Consider the following 16503-nt stretch of genomic DNA (forward strand, 5'->3'; position numbering starts at 1 on the left):
GGGGTGGGGGGAAAGAAGGGAAGATGTCGGCCGCGGGGAGTTCGTTGGTGTCGGAGGAGCCGCCGGAGGACGGGCCGGGGCCTAGCGCCGGCTTCCGCTTGACAGTCACCCGGCGCGAGCCAGCTGTGCAGCTGCAGTACCCGGTGACCGGGGTGGAGTCGCTGGCCTGGTCTGAGGATCATCGCATCTCAGTCTGCAACAGCCGGAACATCTCGGTGCTGGAACAGCGATGTGACGTCCACAGCTGCAGTCAAGAGATGATCATCCATCGCACCTCGGTGCCCGCCCCGCTCAACAGTTGCACGCTTAAGGTAAAAAGGATCCTGTTCTAACCCCGTTCTTTCCAGTCTGGAGCCTTCGCCTACCCCTGTTTCTCCATCCTCGTCCCCCTCCTAGCCTGGAATCATCACCTGCCCTCGCCTATCCTAAGCATGGAGTTCTTGCTTGCCCACCCGATTCCATACACCTTTATCCAAGCCTGTACACTCGTTATGTCTAACCTGGAACCTTCACCATCTATATCCTCCCTCTCTTTCCCCCACCTGAAGCCTTCACCTGCTCACCCCATTCCACCCTTATCCTTAGTCTGAAGTCTTCCTACCCCATCCTTTCTGAACCCTGAAAATTTACTTACTGGCCGTCTGCCTATAAATCCTATACACTTTCATCTGAGACTTTCTCTGCCCCTTATAAGAACATAAGAAAATGCCATACTGGGTCAGACCAAGGGTCCATCAAGCCCAGCATCCTGTTTCCAACAGTGGCCAATCCAGGCCATAAGAACCTGGCAAGTACCCAAAAACTAAGTCTATTCCATGTAACCATTGCTAATGGCAGTGGCTATTCTCTAAGGGGCGGATTTTAAGAGCCCTGCTCGCGTAAATCCGCCCAAAACCGGGCGGATTTACGCGAGCAGGGCCCTGCGCGCCGGTAAGCCTATTTTACATAGGCCTACCGGCGCGCGCAGAGCCCCGGGACTCGCGTAAGTCCCGGGGTTTTCGGAGGGGGTGTGTCGGGGGCGGGCCCGAACCGCGCTGCGTTTTCGGGGCGTGTCGGGAGCGTTCCGGGGGCGGGCCTGGGGGCGTGGCTACGGCCCGGGGCGGCCCGGGGGCGTGGCCGCGCCCTCCAGACCCGCCCCCAGGTCGCGTCCTGGCGCGCAGGAGGCCCGCTGACGCGCGGGGATTTACGCCTCCCTCCGGGAGGCGTAAATCCCCCGACAAAGGTAAGGAGGGGGTTTAGACAGGGCCGGGCGGGTGGGTTAGGTAGGGGAAGGGAGGGGAAGGTGAGGGGAGGGCAAAGGAAAGTTCCCTCCGAGGCCGCTCCGATTTCGGAGCGGCCTTGGAGGGAACGGGTGTAGGCTGCGCGGCTCGGCGCGCGCCGGCTATACGAAATCGATAGCCTTGTGCGCGCCGATCCAGGATTTTAGCGGATACGCGCGGCTCCGCGCGTATCTACTAAAATCCAGCGTACTTTTGTTTGCGCCTGGAGCGCAAACAAAAGTAGGCTATTCGCGCTCGTTTTAAAATCCGCCCCTAAGTGAACTTAATAGCAGGTAATGGACTTCTCCTCCAAGAACTTATCCAATCCTTTTTTAAACACAGCTATACTAACTGCACGAACCACATTCTCTGGCAACAAATTCCAGAGTTTAATTGTGCGTTGAGTAAAAAAGAACTTTCTCCGATTAGTTTTAAATGTGCCCCATGCTAACTTCATGGAGTGTCCCCTAGTCTTTCCTCTATCCGAAAGAGTAAATAACCGATTCACATCTACCCGTTCTAGATCTCTCATGATTTTAAACACCTCTATCATATCCCCCCCTCAGTCGTCTCTTCTCCAAGCTGAAAAGTCCTAACCTCTTTAGTCTTTCCTCATAGGGGAGTTGTTCCATTCCCCTTATCATTTTGGTAGCCCTTCTCTGTACCTTCTCCATCGCAATTATATCTTTTTTGAGATGCGGTGACCAGAATTGTACACAGTATTCAAGGTGCGGTCTCACCATGGAGCGATACAGAGGCATTATGACATTTTCCGTTTTATTCATCATTCCTTTTCTAATAATTCCCAACATTCTGTTTGCTTTTTTGACTGCCGCAGCACACTGAACCGACGATTTCAATGTGTTATCCACTATGACACCTAGATCTCTTTCTTGGGTTGTAGCACCTAATACGGAACCCAACATCGTGTAATTATAGCATGGGTTATTTTTCCCTATATGCATCACCTTGCACTTATCCACATTAAATTTCATCTGCCATTTGGATGCCCAATTATACCCTGAGTCTACCCCATCTACTCCAGCTTTTCAGTCTCCCTACTACGTCCACGCCTCCATCGCCGAGTCTGACCCTTTAATCACTCCCCATACCTGCGTCTATGTTAAATCCTGTAGTTACTTGTCTGTATGTTTTGTTTTCTTTGGTGCTTTGGTTTAACAGCTGCAAGCTCAAGGAAAAAGATATTTTTTTATATTTTTCATTTGTAATTTATGTTCCCTAAGTCGCTGTGTTTCATCATTGCTCTTGCTTTTCATTCCTTGCAAGTCTTCCCTTCTTCATTCATTAGTTGCATTCTTGAAGTAAAAGATATCCCCTTGATCTGATCCCTTAGGGTACCTCTTTAATCTGTTTGCTCTTCTCCTTACTCCAGCTTGATGCTGCACATCAAATTCAACTACAAGTGAAACAGCTCTTTCCATCTTCTATATCCCTATACTTGCCCTCTTAGACATCTTATAGTTAGCTTCAAACAAGTGTTCCCTGTAACCTAGTGGTTAGAACAGTGGGCTCAATACCAGAGAAGCCAGAGTTCAAATTCTGCAGATACATTTTGTAATCATGGGCAAGTCATTTCACTCTCCATTGCCTCAGGTACAAACGTAGGTTATAAACTCTCTGGGAGCATACTGTAGGTAGCTTGACTTGAGCTAAAAACAAAAGACTTACCAATTTTGCTCACAAAACCTAGAAACAAAAATCTAACCCAGTTGCATTCCTGCCTGAAGGATCTTTTTATGTGATTATTTTCACTCATTGCTTTGGCTCAAAAGGAAAAAGATCAATGTAAGATTTTTAAAAGGAAAATAAACATTGTTTAAAGTATGTATTCCTTTTTTTAAATTTTAGGTTGGCTGTAAAAAGGAGGTTGATGACTGTAAGGAGAAGTTTGCTAACTCAAAAGATCCAACAGTGAGCCAAACTTTCATGCTGGACAGAGTGTTCAACCCAGAAGGGAAAACTTTACCATCCATGAGAGGGTTCAAATACACCAGCTGGTCTCCGCTAGGCTGTGATTCCAATGGGAGGTGCCTTCTAGCAGCACTAACCATGGACAACAGGCTAACCGTTCAAGCAAATCTCAACAGACTGCAGTGGATGCAGCTGGAAGACTTGACAGAAATTTACGGGGAACGCTTGTTTGAGGCTAACTACAAGATGGCTAAGGGTGATACCCCGAAAGGAGAGTTAGGGGACTTTCCTGAATTTCAGAGGCGGCACAGCATGCAGACACCTGTACGGATGGAGTGGTCAGGTATTTGCACTACGCAACAAGTCAAGCACAATAATGAATGCCGGGACGTGAGTACTGTACTTCTTGCAGTCCTCTTTGAGAATGGGAACATTGCTGTATGGCAGTTTCAGATCCCTTTTGTGGGGAAGGAATCCATCACTTCTTGTAATACAATAGAGTCTGGCATCAGCTCTCCCAGCGTCTTGGCCTGGTGGGAGTATGAGCATAATAATCGTAAAATGAGTGGGTTAATTGTGGGGAGTGCCTTTGGACCAATTAAAATCCTTCCTGTCAATTTAAAAGCTGTTAAAGGTTATTTTACATTGAGGCAACCTGTGGTACTTTGGCAAGAATCTGACCAGGTACCAGTGCATAGCATCAAGTGTATCTCGCTGTACCACCCCTATCAGAAATGTAGCTGTAGCCTAGTAGTGGCTGCACGAGGGTCTTATGTCTTTTGGTGTCTGCTATTAATATCCAAAGCAGGTCTGAATGTTCACAATTCACATGTGACTGGTCTCCACTCTTTACCAATTGTATCAATGAGTGTTGATAAGCAGAATGGTACCATCTATACATGCTCTAATGATGGGAAGGTGAGGCAACTCATCCCCATCTTCACAGATGTTGCACTAAAGTTTGAACACCAATTAATAAAGCTGTCTGATGTGTTTGGCTCAGTAAGGACTCATGGAATTGCTGTAAGCCCATGTGGGGCGTACTTAGCAGTCATCACAACAGAGGGCATGAACAATGGCCTTCACCCAGTCAACAAAAACTACCAAGTCCAATTTGTAACCCTCAAAACCTTTGAAGAAGCAGCTGCCCAGCTCTTGGAGTCTTCTGTCCAGAACCTTTTCAGGCAGATGGATTTAACAGACCTGGTACGCTGGAAGATCTTGAGAGGTAAACACATCCCTCCATTTCTGCAAGAAGCCTTGGACAAAAAGATGGAGGATGGGTCCTTGTACTTTTGGCGCTTCAGGCTTTTCCTGCTGAGAATTTTGTACCAGTCCATGAAAAAATCCAATTCTGATGTTCCCTGGAGGCCCACTCATGAGGACACCAAAGTCTTAATATCTGATGCTACTAGCGTAGGTAGCAATGAAGAGGATCAGCAGGATAGCGAGCAGGAGCAAACTGGAGCAACATCTTCAAAGGAAGCCACCAAGTCCAGCTTGGATGAAATGGCCAAAGTGGCTGACAACCCAGCTGGTGACACAAATGCTGCCCATTCCAGTGATACAGGAGACTTGCCAACACAGATAAAACTCCTTCAGATTCAGGGGAAAATTGAAGCTGTGGAAATGCATCTAACCCGAGAACACATGAAACGGGTGCTGGGCGAGGTCTACCTCCACACATGGATTACAGAGAACACCAGCATCCCTACCAGGGGAGTCTGTGATTTCCTAACAGCCGATGAAGAACATGATGACCGCACAGCACGGGTAAGTCTATGACCAGAAAAAAAAAACTTCACACACCTTTCATTATCTGAACATTGCACAAGAAACACTTGTATAAGCTTTAGAATGTGTATGAACAAATATTTAGGGCATCTAGATTGTTGTGGCTTAATGGTGGACAAGACATTTACCGCATGCCGTATCATAATCTGATCTCACCTAAATTTTGTTGCCTGCCACTGGGTAGAAGAGGGGCTGGAGAAAGAAAGAGGAACGGTGGCAGTTGGGATTGGAAGAAGCAGGCAAGGGGCCACCAGAGGAGGAGCAACAATTGTCGCTAGGTCTGGGTGGCAGGACTGGAAACTTAGCTGGGCTGCAGAGGAAGGAACGAAGTGGGAAGGAAAAGAGTGTGAAAGGAGAGAGCAAAAGAAGTAGAAAGAGAAACAAAAAAAAACAAACTATAAAGAAGTTACTTCTGGTTCCTAAGAATTTTGGCTGGCGCCTAAGTTTTTAAAAACAGTTTCCACCCCTTGTATAATTAAATGTTAGTTGTACTGAAAAAGCAATAATCTTGTTTTAGCTAATACTTTTGTATTTAGTAGTACATTTTATCCTTTATCTTTTATTGAAAGCTGGGCTTTCCCTGTATGTACCCAGATCAGTCCAGACTGCTGGGTTATGCCTCCTTTCTAGCAGATGAGGACAGAGAAAAACTTGAAGGGCACCCCCTCATAACACTGTGGCCACCTGCGCCTCTTCAGTATTTCTCTGTCTCCCACAGATGAAGGTGGCAGAACCTGTGGTCCTCTAGCTTTAAAAAAAAAAAAAAAAAAAAAAAGGAGAAATTGAATCAGGGGTTTTCCCTTTTGTGCTGACTTTAATAGCCTATGCTAGATCAAGCAAGTTTTTCAAACAGCATTTTATTTAAAAAAGAAAAGAAACAGAGAACTGCTGCTCCTCCCGGGGGGTGTGGAGGTCCGATAGGGACCATCCCTCCCGGTTGTAGGTAGAGCTAGGGGTGGGTGGCCCAGTAGCTCGTCGACCTGGTGGGAGGCTGCTCCTTGCAGAGGTGAGTACCAGTGGTCCGGTCCCTCCCTCTTCCTTCCCAGGGATGCATAATTCTTCTGGAGGGCCCGTTTAAGCAAAAAGAGTACACTGCCGCTTCTTCTCCTGGGTCTGTGCGACGATTTTCCTCTTGATCGTGCCTCCCTCCCGCCATACTGTGTGCGATGCGATGTCGGGCCTGCAGGGAGCCGGCGATTCTGCTCTCTCGAGATGACCTTTGTTCAGGCTGCCTCCCCAGAGGGGGGGAGGGTCCTTCAGTGGTTGTAGGGTGGTCTCTGGCTGGTTCCCGCGGCACGGGTCATCTCCCAGCTTCTCGGGTGTGTCGGCCGGCCCCATTCCTGCTGAGCGCGGGAACTGTGGCCATCTTTGATCCTGTGTCTGCTGCGGGAACAGAGGCAATGGGGGTTGTGTTGCCTCCGCTTTCCTCTCCTGATTTGAGTCCGGAGGCTTCTCAGGATCCATTTTTGCAGCCACAGGAGCCATCAGACGATTTCCTGAACCCCCAAGGGGGATTTTCCAGGACCCAGGTCCCTTTTACAGCTGACTTTGTGCTGATGATGCACAAAGCGTATTTGGCCAGCCTGTCACAGCAGGGTGAGCCAGTTTTGCCAGAACCAGGTTTTCAGGGCTCAGGCCCCCCTCCTCTGAAGGTCCCCAGGCTTACAGAGCCACAAGAAGCTGTTAGAATTCGCACACTCCGAGATCAGGGGGACCAGGGACACCCAGCCCCGCCGGATATTATTCTCTCGGACCCGCCGGATACTCCGGTCTTGGACCAAAAGGACGATCCTACCTCGAACACACAGGTAGAAGGGGACGATCCGCGAGTGCTCCATCTATTCCTGAGGGACAAGCTGGAGCCGCTTATTCCGCACGTCCTGTCCGAGCTGGGAATAGCACCCCTTCCGGAGATCCCAAGTGATGGTATGGTGGACCCGGTTTTGGCAGGCTTGCGTGTTCTGGCTCAGACTTTCCCGTTTCATCTGATGCTCCTGCAGCTCATGTTACGTGAGTGGGATGCTCCGGAAGGGAGTCTACGAGTGGGACGAGTGATGGATAAGCTTTATCCGCCGCCTGAAGATTCCTTGGAGCTGCTCAAAGTTCCAAAGGTGGATGCTTCAGTGTCTGCTGTCACCAAAAGGACGACTATCCCGGTTTCAGGAGCGGCGGCTCTTAAAGATCTGCATTACTGGAAGCTTGATGTTCACCTCAAGAGGATTTTTGAGGTTTCAGCCCTTGGGGTCCGGGTGGCTATGTGTAGCAGTCTTATGCAGCGAGCTAGCCTGAGGTGGGTTCAGCAACTCCTCAGTGCCAGGGATCTTTCTCCCCCAGAAGCGGAGGTCGCGGTGGCGTATGGCACTGATGCCTTATATGACCTTCTCCAGGTCTCCTCCCGGACTATGGTATCATCAGTCTCTGCCAGAAGGCTGCTTTGGCTCCGCAACTGGTCAGCCGATTCTTCGTCCAAATCCCAGTTGGAGACACTCCCCTTTTAAGGGTAAGTTCTTATTTGGAGAAGATCTGGAACAATTGATCAAGTCCTTGGAGTAAAACAAGATGCATAAGCTTCCGGAAGACAGGCCCAAAGGGTCCAGGAATTTCTTTCCCTCTTGCGCTTGTTTTCGAGGTCAGGGCCGTTTTTGTCAGAATAGGCCTTCTCCTGTAGGTCAGAGACTCTCTTCTGCAAGATCGCAGGCTTGGGCTCACTCCTTTTGTGGCCGTAGATGCTTCTGGGATGGGGTCTCTCAGAGATCTTCGGCACCCAAGTCTGCACAATGAGATAGCACTGACCCACTTCTCGGTTCCCAGGGTATGGGGTCGGCTCTTTCTGTTTTTCAAGGAATGGATCAATATCACGTTTGATCAGTGGGTTTTAAGCATCATAGGACATGGTTACGCTTTAGAGTTTGCTCGTCCTCTGCGAGACCAGTTCTTGGTTTCTCCCTGTGGTTCCCCGGAGAAGCGAGTGGTACGTCAGACTCTTCGCAGGCTGGAAAATCTGGGAGCCATCCTGTCTGTTCTTCCGGACGAGTGTGGGACGGGCCTATACTCCATCTACTTTGTGGTCCCCAAAAAGGAGGGGTCATCCCGCCCGATTCTGGACCTGTAGGTCAACAAAGCCCTCAAGGTTCCGCATTTTCGCATGGAGACTCTATGCTCGATAATCGCCTTGGTCCGCATATGTTCCTATTCCGATACGCAGGGATCATCAGAGGTTCCTGTGGTTCATGATCCTCGAATTATCAATTCCGAGCCCTCCCATTCGGGTTGGCTACCGCTCCCCATACCTTCACCAAGGTTATGGTCGTGATGGCAGCTGCCCTCCGGCAGGAGGGGGATCCTGGTTCAGCTGTATCTCGACAACTGGCTCATTCGGGCGAAGTCGGATGACCTCTGTTGGCTGGAGGTTCAAAAAGTACTGTATTTTCTCTGCTCCCTCGCTTGGGTTGTCAACTATTCCAAGAGCAACCTGGAGCCTTCCCAGGTCCTGGAATTTTTGGGAGCGTGCTTCAATACTCGGGTTGGCAAGGTTTTTCTCACGGAAGAGCGCACTGTCAAGCTAATGTCTCAAGTTCAGCATCTATTGTCTCTGACAGTTCCCAGGGTCTGGGATTATCTGCAGGTTCTTGGTTCTATGGCGTCAACTCTAGAATTGGTACCTTGGGCGTTTGCTCATATGTGACCGTTGCAGAGAGCTTTGCTTTCCCGCTGGGAACAGATTTCGGAGGAGTTCCATATCCCTTTGCCACTCCCGGAGTTCATCATAGCCAGTCTGCATTGGTGGCTGGTCTTCGACCACCTACAGCAAGGAATGGATCTCTAGGTTCTTCGGTGCGTAATCATAACCATGGACGCTAGTCTCTCCATATGGGGCTCAGTGTGCCAATCTCAGTCGGCTCAGGGTCAATGGTCACGGGAGCAAGCAAAATGGTCTATCAATCGCCTGGAAATGAGAGCGATGTGCTTGGCGTTGTGGAGGTTTCTCCCACTTGTCCGCCATCGAGCAGTGTGAGTTCTGTCCGACAAAGCAACGACAGTAACCTACATCAATCGTCAGGGGGGAACGAAGAGTTGGCAAGTGGCCTCCGAGGCAGACAAATTGATGACCTGGGCGGAGCGCCATCTAGCTCGGCTGCAGGCCTTCCACATAGCCGGAATCGACAACATACAAGCAGACTTCCCAAGTCGTCAGCGTCTAGACCCCAGAGAGTGGGAGGTGTCCGAAGACGCGATGGCGCTCCTCTCTTTCCGCTGGGGTGCCCCACATCTAGACTTGATGGCAACCAGGAAGAATGCAAAGGCCCCACGTTTCTTCAGTCGCAGGAGAGAACATGGGGCGGAAGGAGTAGATGCCCTAGTCCTCCCCTGGCCCTGTGACGTACTGCTCTACATATTCCCCCCCCCCCGGCCTCTTGTGGGCAAGGTCCACAGAAGGATGGAGGTTCACCCGGGACCAGTTATCCTAGTTGCCCCGGAGTGACCACCTGCGGCAGGGTCTGGTATTTTTCGATCAGGCAGATCGCTTTTGTCTAGCGCCCTGGTTTTTGACTGGAGGAGATTGAGGAAGAAAGGTTATCCGGAGGAGGTCATCTCCACCCTCCTGCAAACACGAAAGGCTTCCACCTCCCGTACGGGTCTGGAAAGTTTTTGATTCCTGGTGTTGAGTGCAGGATCTCCCCACATCGTGCTTTGGTAGCTTAGTTTCTGGACTTTCTACAGAAAGGTTTAAGTAAGGGTTTATCCTTTAGCTCCCTATGGGTGCAGGTCGCAGTCCTAGGCTGCCTGAGAGGAAATATTGAAGGTGCTTCTCTTGCAGCTCATCCTGATGTGGTCTGTTTTTTGAAGGGGGCGAAACACCTGAATCTTCCAGACCGTCCTGTTTGTCCTTCTTGGAGTCTCAATCTAGTGCCACGGGTTTTGTGTGAGCCTCCTTTTGAGCCCCTGAAGCAGGCGACTTTAGAGGATTTAACTTTCAAGACGGTCTTTTTGGTGGTAATCTGCTCTGCAAGAGAGTTTTGGAGATTCAAGCATTGTCCTGCCGAGAACCTTTCCTACGTTTTTCTGATACTGGGGTATCACTCCGAATGGTTCCTTTCTTTCTTCCAAAAGTCATTTCGGCCTTCCACCTAAACCAGTCGGTGAAGCTTCCGTCTTTTCCGGATTTAGATCGGGAGGCTCCTCACTCTAGAGAATTGCGACGTCTTGATGTCAAGCGGGTGCTCTTGCAGTACCTCGAAGCCACTAATGATTTTCGAGTGTCGGATCATCCTTTTCTGCTATGGAGTGGCCCTAACAAAGGTCATAAAGCATCCAAGACTACAATTGCCCGGTGGCTGAAAGAGGCGATCGCTTCCGCTTATATTTGTCGCGGATGGCCCGTTCCGGAAGGGCTCAAAGCACATTCCCTCCGGTCGCAAGCAGCGTCCTGGGAAGAGAGCCAGTCCGTATCGCCGCAGGAAATCTGCAGAGCAGTGACTTGGAAATCGCTACACACTTTTGCGAGGCATTATCTTCTGGATGTTCAAGCTCCAGTTTTCAGAGGTTTTGAGAGTAAGGTCATCCGAGCGGGGCTCTTCAGGTCCCACCTTACTTAGGGTAGCTTTGGTACATCCCAGCAGTCTGGACTGATCCAGGTACATACAGGGAAAGGAAAATTGGTTCTTACCTGCTAATTTTCGTTCCTGTGGTACCACGGATCAGTCCAGACGCCCTCCCATTGAGAAGGGTCTACTTTATTGAGAGTCCACTCAATTACTTTTCTTTTCATAGGAATGTTTGCAGAATCTGCTACAGGCACCGGAAGTCAGTGTATATAGTTATAGTTGGCATTATTTCTATGCTTGCTTGATCTGCTTTGATATTCTTTGATATTCTTAATACTGAAGAGGCACAGGTGGCACACCATGTTATGAGGGGGTGCCCTTCAAGTTTGTCGCCATCTGCTGGAAAGGAGGCATAACCCAGCAGTCTGGACTGATCCGTGGTACTACAGGAACGAAAATTAGCAGGTAAGAACCAATTTTCCTTTAAAACTGGCATATTTCACATTGCTCAGTACTCATTTTGTTTATATGGAAGTGACCATGACACTTTGTGGAGGAGGACATGTGGGATTTTGACATCTGTGCATCTTTGGTTTTGATAACTCTCTTGTGTTCAGTATGTATGCTTCTGAGACTTCCGGTTTTTCGGCTGTCTGTGGAAAGGAGCCTCCTGCACCCCTCCTCTTACTTGATGCTGACAGTTTCCTGTGTCCTTCAGGTGTTAATTGGACATATCTTAAAGAAGATGAACAAGCAGACATTCCCTGAGCACTGCAGCCTGTGTAAAGAAGTTTTGCCTTTCACAGATCGCAAGCAGGCCATCTGTTCCAATGGCCATGCCTGGGTCAGGTGAGCTCTAGTGCTTTCTATCATGGCTTTCACTGGTAGAGCTATGGGAGGCAGTGCTTCAGAGTGGAGTATTTTTATTGTGTTGTGTGGTACAGATAAACCCTAAAGCAACACTGCCTAACGTCGAGCTTGTTACTTTACGTAGGCAATGTGAAGTAAAATAAATTTTAGGAAATCCTTTTTAACTCAAAATGTAATGTCTCAAAAATTAAATAGAACAACTTTTCACTTGGTATGTTGTAGTTTCTGTTCAGCAGTCAAAAATATCATTTGTATCCTTCAGTGTTGCTTTAAATCACTGCAGATTGCTAGCCTCTGCAGCCTGTATTAACATGGCATAATAGTGCTAAATCTCTCTTATCAGTGGATTATGTCTCTTACTATGCCCTAGTGTAGAGAGAATTGATATATAGTCCCATAAAAGTATTAAACAGTATATAAAGAAAAAAATCTGATGTCGGTCACATGGGGACAACGGATTTGTTTGTATGAAGGATGTAAGGCTTTGGGTAAAACAAATTGTACAATTTCAAGGCCGGATTTGTGCATAGAAATCTAGTCTGGGTAATGTTCTTTGCATGGAAGGTCAGTATTTGCAGAGGTAATGGAAGCAGAATATAAGCAAAAGTGTTAAAAGTGATTCCCAAAGGACTGGGAATGTCTGATTTAGACACTGTTTCAAGCAAATGCCTCATTTATTTATGCCATCTCCTTTCTTCTAGGTGCTTTCTGACCTATCAGGCCTGCCAGAATTTGAGCTACAGGAGATGCTTGCTCCATGACAGCATTGCACGGCACCCAGTCCCTGAAGGTAAGCCCCTGCTCTGAATAAGAAATGTGTGATGGCAAAGCAACGTGGAACGCACTGTAAGTGTCAAGCCACAATTTTAACCAGTTAGTTGGGTCATTGACAGTTATGGCGCTGCACATTAAGATTTGCTGTTGAGAGCAAAAAGTAAACATTGCAAATCACACATTGAATTTTAGTATTAGCACTGGGTATTGCAGCCAGTGTGATCTTATGTATCAGCAGCAAAGGTATTACAGATTTCAGAGACTTATCTGTAAGTATAAATTATATTTATTACTGGTAGCAGCTAACCAGTGCTAAGACAATTAGAACAAATGTATTTTTATAAAATTAAAGAAATCTTCTCTGTAAAGTCAGTTGTATGCTGTTTTATCTTCAAACACCAGACACTGTGCAGAGACTTAGCCTAATTAAAACGGTTGCAGAGTCAAGGTATTTTCTAATACTTGGCAGCCTGTGCAGTCTGACAGCTCATTCTTGAAAGAGACCAAATATGAGGGTCAGTTAGAATATGCAGTCCAAGCATTTGCTAACTTTTATCCAGTTAGGAAGTTCCATTTCCACATGCCATTTTTATTTACAAGCAACGCATATTCTTGCATTGAACAAATGTTGCAGCCCAATACACCAACTGGAACATTTTGTGTGGCACTGTAAAGTTATTTATGTTTTTTGTCTGTTTATATTTTTAGATCCCGAGTGGATTAAGAGGTTGTTGCAAGGACCTTGTACATTCTGTGACTCTCCAGTTTTCTAGAGGCATGTTAATTGCTGTCTCTCCTTAGCTGGAAAAACTGTTAGTTTTGCAAGGGAAACAGAGGCCTGGAAGTGCCCCTTGTTCTAAAGGCAAGGTGCTGTCTTGGGGATGTTGGATACATCATAGCTCAGCTACAACGTGCTCATGTCCAGAGGCCAGGATGTATCAGTTCTGTTTAGAAGAGCCACGCAAAGACTTTACACTGTAAGCTTAGATTGGATAACAATCTCAAAACAGAACAAAAAAACTAAACTAAAACTGCTTACTGTTTCAACACATCCTGCCAGCTGAGATGATCTGACATCAAAATAAGCATGAAGTTCTGATTGAAGAAGGCCCTCCTAAGTGATCAGGTATCCTAGATATGCCCCAGAGAATGTCTGGTGAACATGGAGGTCTTCAGTCTCTAGGGCTCCTCTGTTCATTTTTCATGAACATGGATGTTTCAGTACATATAATCATGAAAACTAAACCATATTTAAAATAAAAAAAAAAGTTTTACTATTTTTGGTGTTTAATAAAGGAATCTGGAAGTCAGAGGAGAGAGTTGCAATTGGAATTAGCAGGTCTTCCTCCTGTCTGTAAATCCAGTCAAGCTTAAATCAGCCAGAAGATGAGTCAGTGGTGAGGAGTAGTTAGAGGTAAGTTACATTGGTAGACAGTCTTTTAGCCAATCGGCCCCGCTGACATCAGAGCGAGTGTCGTGTACTAATTAATACCTGTCATCCTATCTGCAAGTTCATTACCAGTCAGCTTGTTTCTTGTTTGTAAATAGACCTTTTAAGGAATGTGAAAGCATACCACTATTGTAATACACATTTTCACTATTTTTTATCATTGTGCATAACAAAATGTTAAGGTATGGTAACCCACAGTGCTGGAGGTCACTATTTTAGGATTGCCTGGGGTACCAGAATATGAGGAAGCAAAGAATGAATAAATCGACTTCTATTGCTGCAGATCTCCAGTTTCTTGTATCTAGTATGGAGGTTCAGGGAGCAGGACCAGACAGTGCTCACTGTACTTGCTGCCTCACTACAAGTAGCAAAGCAGGAGCTGGAAAAGATGAGCCCCTTTTCCTATGTTAAGCTGTGAAATTCAGAGGTGTACAAAAACATTCTGTATAGGAGAAAATGTCTGTGGGATAGAACTGAATATCCATTTATAGACTTCAGGAATTTTGCAGAGTTTGGGCTAGGCTGTTGTGTTTTTTTTTCTGGGCATGGTGAAAGCAGTGTGCCATTTCAGGAGTTGCAGAAATAAAGACTGTTCCTGTTTGAAAGAATTGCTTAAATAGGCAAATTACAGAAAAATAAATGTAAATGCTATGTGTCATTTTTAGCACATACTAAATGGATGGTTTGGTGATGAGCAAAAAAAACTAGGGTTTCATATTATTCAACTTTGCTCTCTTTCCAAGAACAAACATTTTTGTTTTCTCCTGCAATCTGTTCAGTGTAGAAATAGATCAGTTTCTGATAATTTTCTCTTAGGATGCTGATTTTTGTCACTTTCGTCATCTTCTGTGTCTTTTAGAAAACTTGAGAAAATATTACGTCCTTGAAAAAAATGTCACACGACATTGGTCTTTTCCTCCCCAAATAAAATAAAATGACTGTTAAACATGGCTTGGTGTTACAGACGGTCTTAGTCTCTCAGCTGGCTCCAGTTGGTGATGGCAGCAGATTGTCAGCACCTCTGAGGAACGTTTTCTTTCAGTAACTAAGAGGAAAAACCAAGACCTAGATAGCTGAGAGCTGCCAAAATAACTCCTGTTTCTATGATATCAATGATTGCTATGCAATAAATACGTGTAGATTTATAGAGGGCTTTGTTTCCTGTTTTTATTTTACTTTTCCCTGGAATTTATCAGAGTTTATTATAAGACTAATTTTTTTACACTGATATTCTCCCATTTTTGTTTGTTATAATAAACACTGTCAAATTCCAGCGCAAACTGAAAACAAAGGTCCCTAATTGTTTAGCAGTACATTCAAGCAAAATCCTACCTTCTCATCTTGTACTTCATCTTATACACAGTCCAAAATTATTACTGTTGTATAAAATCTTGAAAACTCAGCACATGTAGAACTGACTAGTTTTAATTCCCTGTACGTACCCGGATCAGTCCAGACTCCTGGGTTCATTCCCCACTGCCAGCAGATGGAGACAGAGAAAAGCTTTGCTGACAGTGCATCATAAACCCCAGTGTCCCCTGCAGTTCCTCAATACTTCTCTGAATCCAGCAGATGGCAGAGGGTGTGAAACCTGCAGTTCTGCAGCTTGCTAAATTTTTTTACAGCAATTTTTTTTTATTTTTATTTTTTTTTCTCCTTTTGAGCCTTCCAGGGGTTTCTTTTGTTTTTTTTGAGAATCCTAATGGGTTCTGCCCTGTCTGGTTGAGGCAGCCAAGCTGGGGGTTGGTGCCCTTGTGTGTGCTCGGTCTGTGCGCCCGTGGGATGTAAATCTGGTTGTCCAGATCCCTCCCCTTCACGAGGCTGCTGAGGCTTCTGCAGGCTCTATTTGATTCTTTTTTTTGGGACCCTTTTGAGACTTTGCCTGTTTCTTTAAGGGGAGTTTGTCTCTTTGGGATAAAGATAAAAAAACCCCACATTGTTTGTACCGGAGCACAGGTCGGCTGTGCAGGAGGCTTCCTCCCCTTAGGTAGGAGTTTCTTAGGTGTCCTAGTGTGCTTGGGGGCCTCCTTCTGTATTTTGAAGGTGAGTAGGTTCCTTTTCTCTCTCGGGTGGCTTCCCCTCTTTTAATGGCTCGCGGCAGGGCATGCCGCTCATGTGGCTCGATTTTCTCATGCCTAAATAGGTTGGGGCTGTGGGCAGATGTGTTGATGGTGGAGAGGGCTCCTCAGTTGGTCCCACGCCAGCTAAGCAGCGCCACATTTCGGGCGTTTTTGGGCTGGCTGCGAGCACGTTTTCTGGTGGGGCTGCTTTCCCTCACCTGGCTGACGTGGGAATGGTGGCCATTTTGGATTTCTCCGCGGCAGTTCCTGCGTCACCAGAGGGGGTGGGGGATGGTTTCCACTGTTTGTCTCCGGCCTGTTCTCAGGTGGGGAATGGGCAGGGAGGGCTGGAGGGGGAGGAAGGCCCAGTGCTGCCAGTTTTTCAGCTAGGCCCTGCAGGGGTTGTTGCAGGGAGGCTGTTTACTACAAGTTTTGTTCTATTGCTCCACAATGCATATTTAGCCAGGCAGAAGGCGGCTTGGGGGGGGCTACTCAGCCACAGCCAATTCCAGTTCAGCCCACCGAGGGGACTACGGCGGATTCCAGTCGGGCCACTATTCCCAGAAGGAGAGTTCCCTCAGTGCAGAGGTTGATAGGTCCCCCACTGGGGGACTCATCTGGTGGAGCTGAGCCTGAGGAGCCCAGCGTGGCCCCCGGGGGCACGGGGACTGAGTCTGGCCAAGGAGCACTGGTGTGTCCGGTTCATCCGGCGACCGGGGATGCAGGTCAATGGGATGACCCAGTTTCTTCAATTCATGAGGCAGAGGACCCTAAGGTGGTGTACCTTTTTAAAAGGGAAGAACTAGATGTTTTGCTCC

At 47.2% G+C, this 16503-nt stretch overlaps 1 protein-coding gene across 2 annotated transcripts; it reads left to right on the forward strand.

The window, feature by feature from the left end:
• On the forward strand, window positions 1-14575 carry GTF3C4 (general transcription factor IIIC subunit 4). Of its 2 annotated transcripts, XM_029614150.1 has the most exons (5): window positions 1-311; window positions 3129-4964; window positions 11250-11380; window positions 12103-12191; window positions 12884-14575. In XM_029614150.1, exons 1-5 carry the CDS (start codon window positions 24-26, stop codon window positions 12946-12948), a joined length of 2409 nt encoding a protein of 802 aa, XP_029470010.1. In that variant the 5' UTR covers window positions 1-23; the 3' UTR covers window positions 12949-14575. The 2 variants fall into 2 exon arrangements, with proteins under 2 accessions (XP_029470010.1, XP_029470011.1); XM_029614151.1 differs by lacking the exon at window positions 11250-11380.
• The last annotated feature ends 1928 nt before the right edge of the window (window positions 14576-16503 follow it).

The sequence above is a fragment of the Rhinatrema bivittatum genome, chromosome 8 (genome assembly GCF_901001135.1).
Source record: "Rhinatrema bivittatum chromosome 8, aRhiBiv1.1, whole genome shotgun sequence".
Taxonomy (NCBI): Eukaryota; Metazoa; Chordata; class Amphibia; order Gymnophiona; family Rhinatrematidae; genus Rhinatrema; species Rhinatrema bivittatum.

Excerpts from the sequence above, each read along its gene's own strand:
- GTF3C4 (XM_029614150.1), top strand. The coding sequence starts at position 24 with ATGTCGGCCGCGGGGAGTTCGTTGGTGTCGGAGGAGCCGCCGGAGGAC. Across the intron at positions 4,965-11,249 it reads ATGATGACCGCACAGCACGG|GTGTTAATTGGACATATCTT; the intron begins GTAAGTCTATGA and ends TGTGTCCTTCAG. Across the intron at positions 11,381-12,102 it reads AATGGCCATGCCTGGGTCAG|GTGCTTTCTGACCTATCAGG; the intron begins GTGAGCTCTAGT and ends CCTTTCTTCTAG.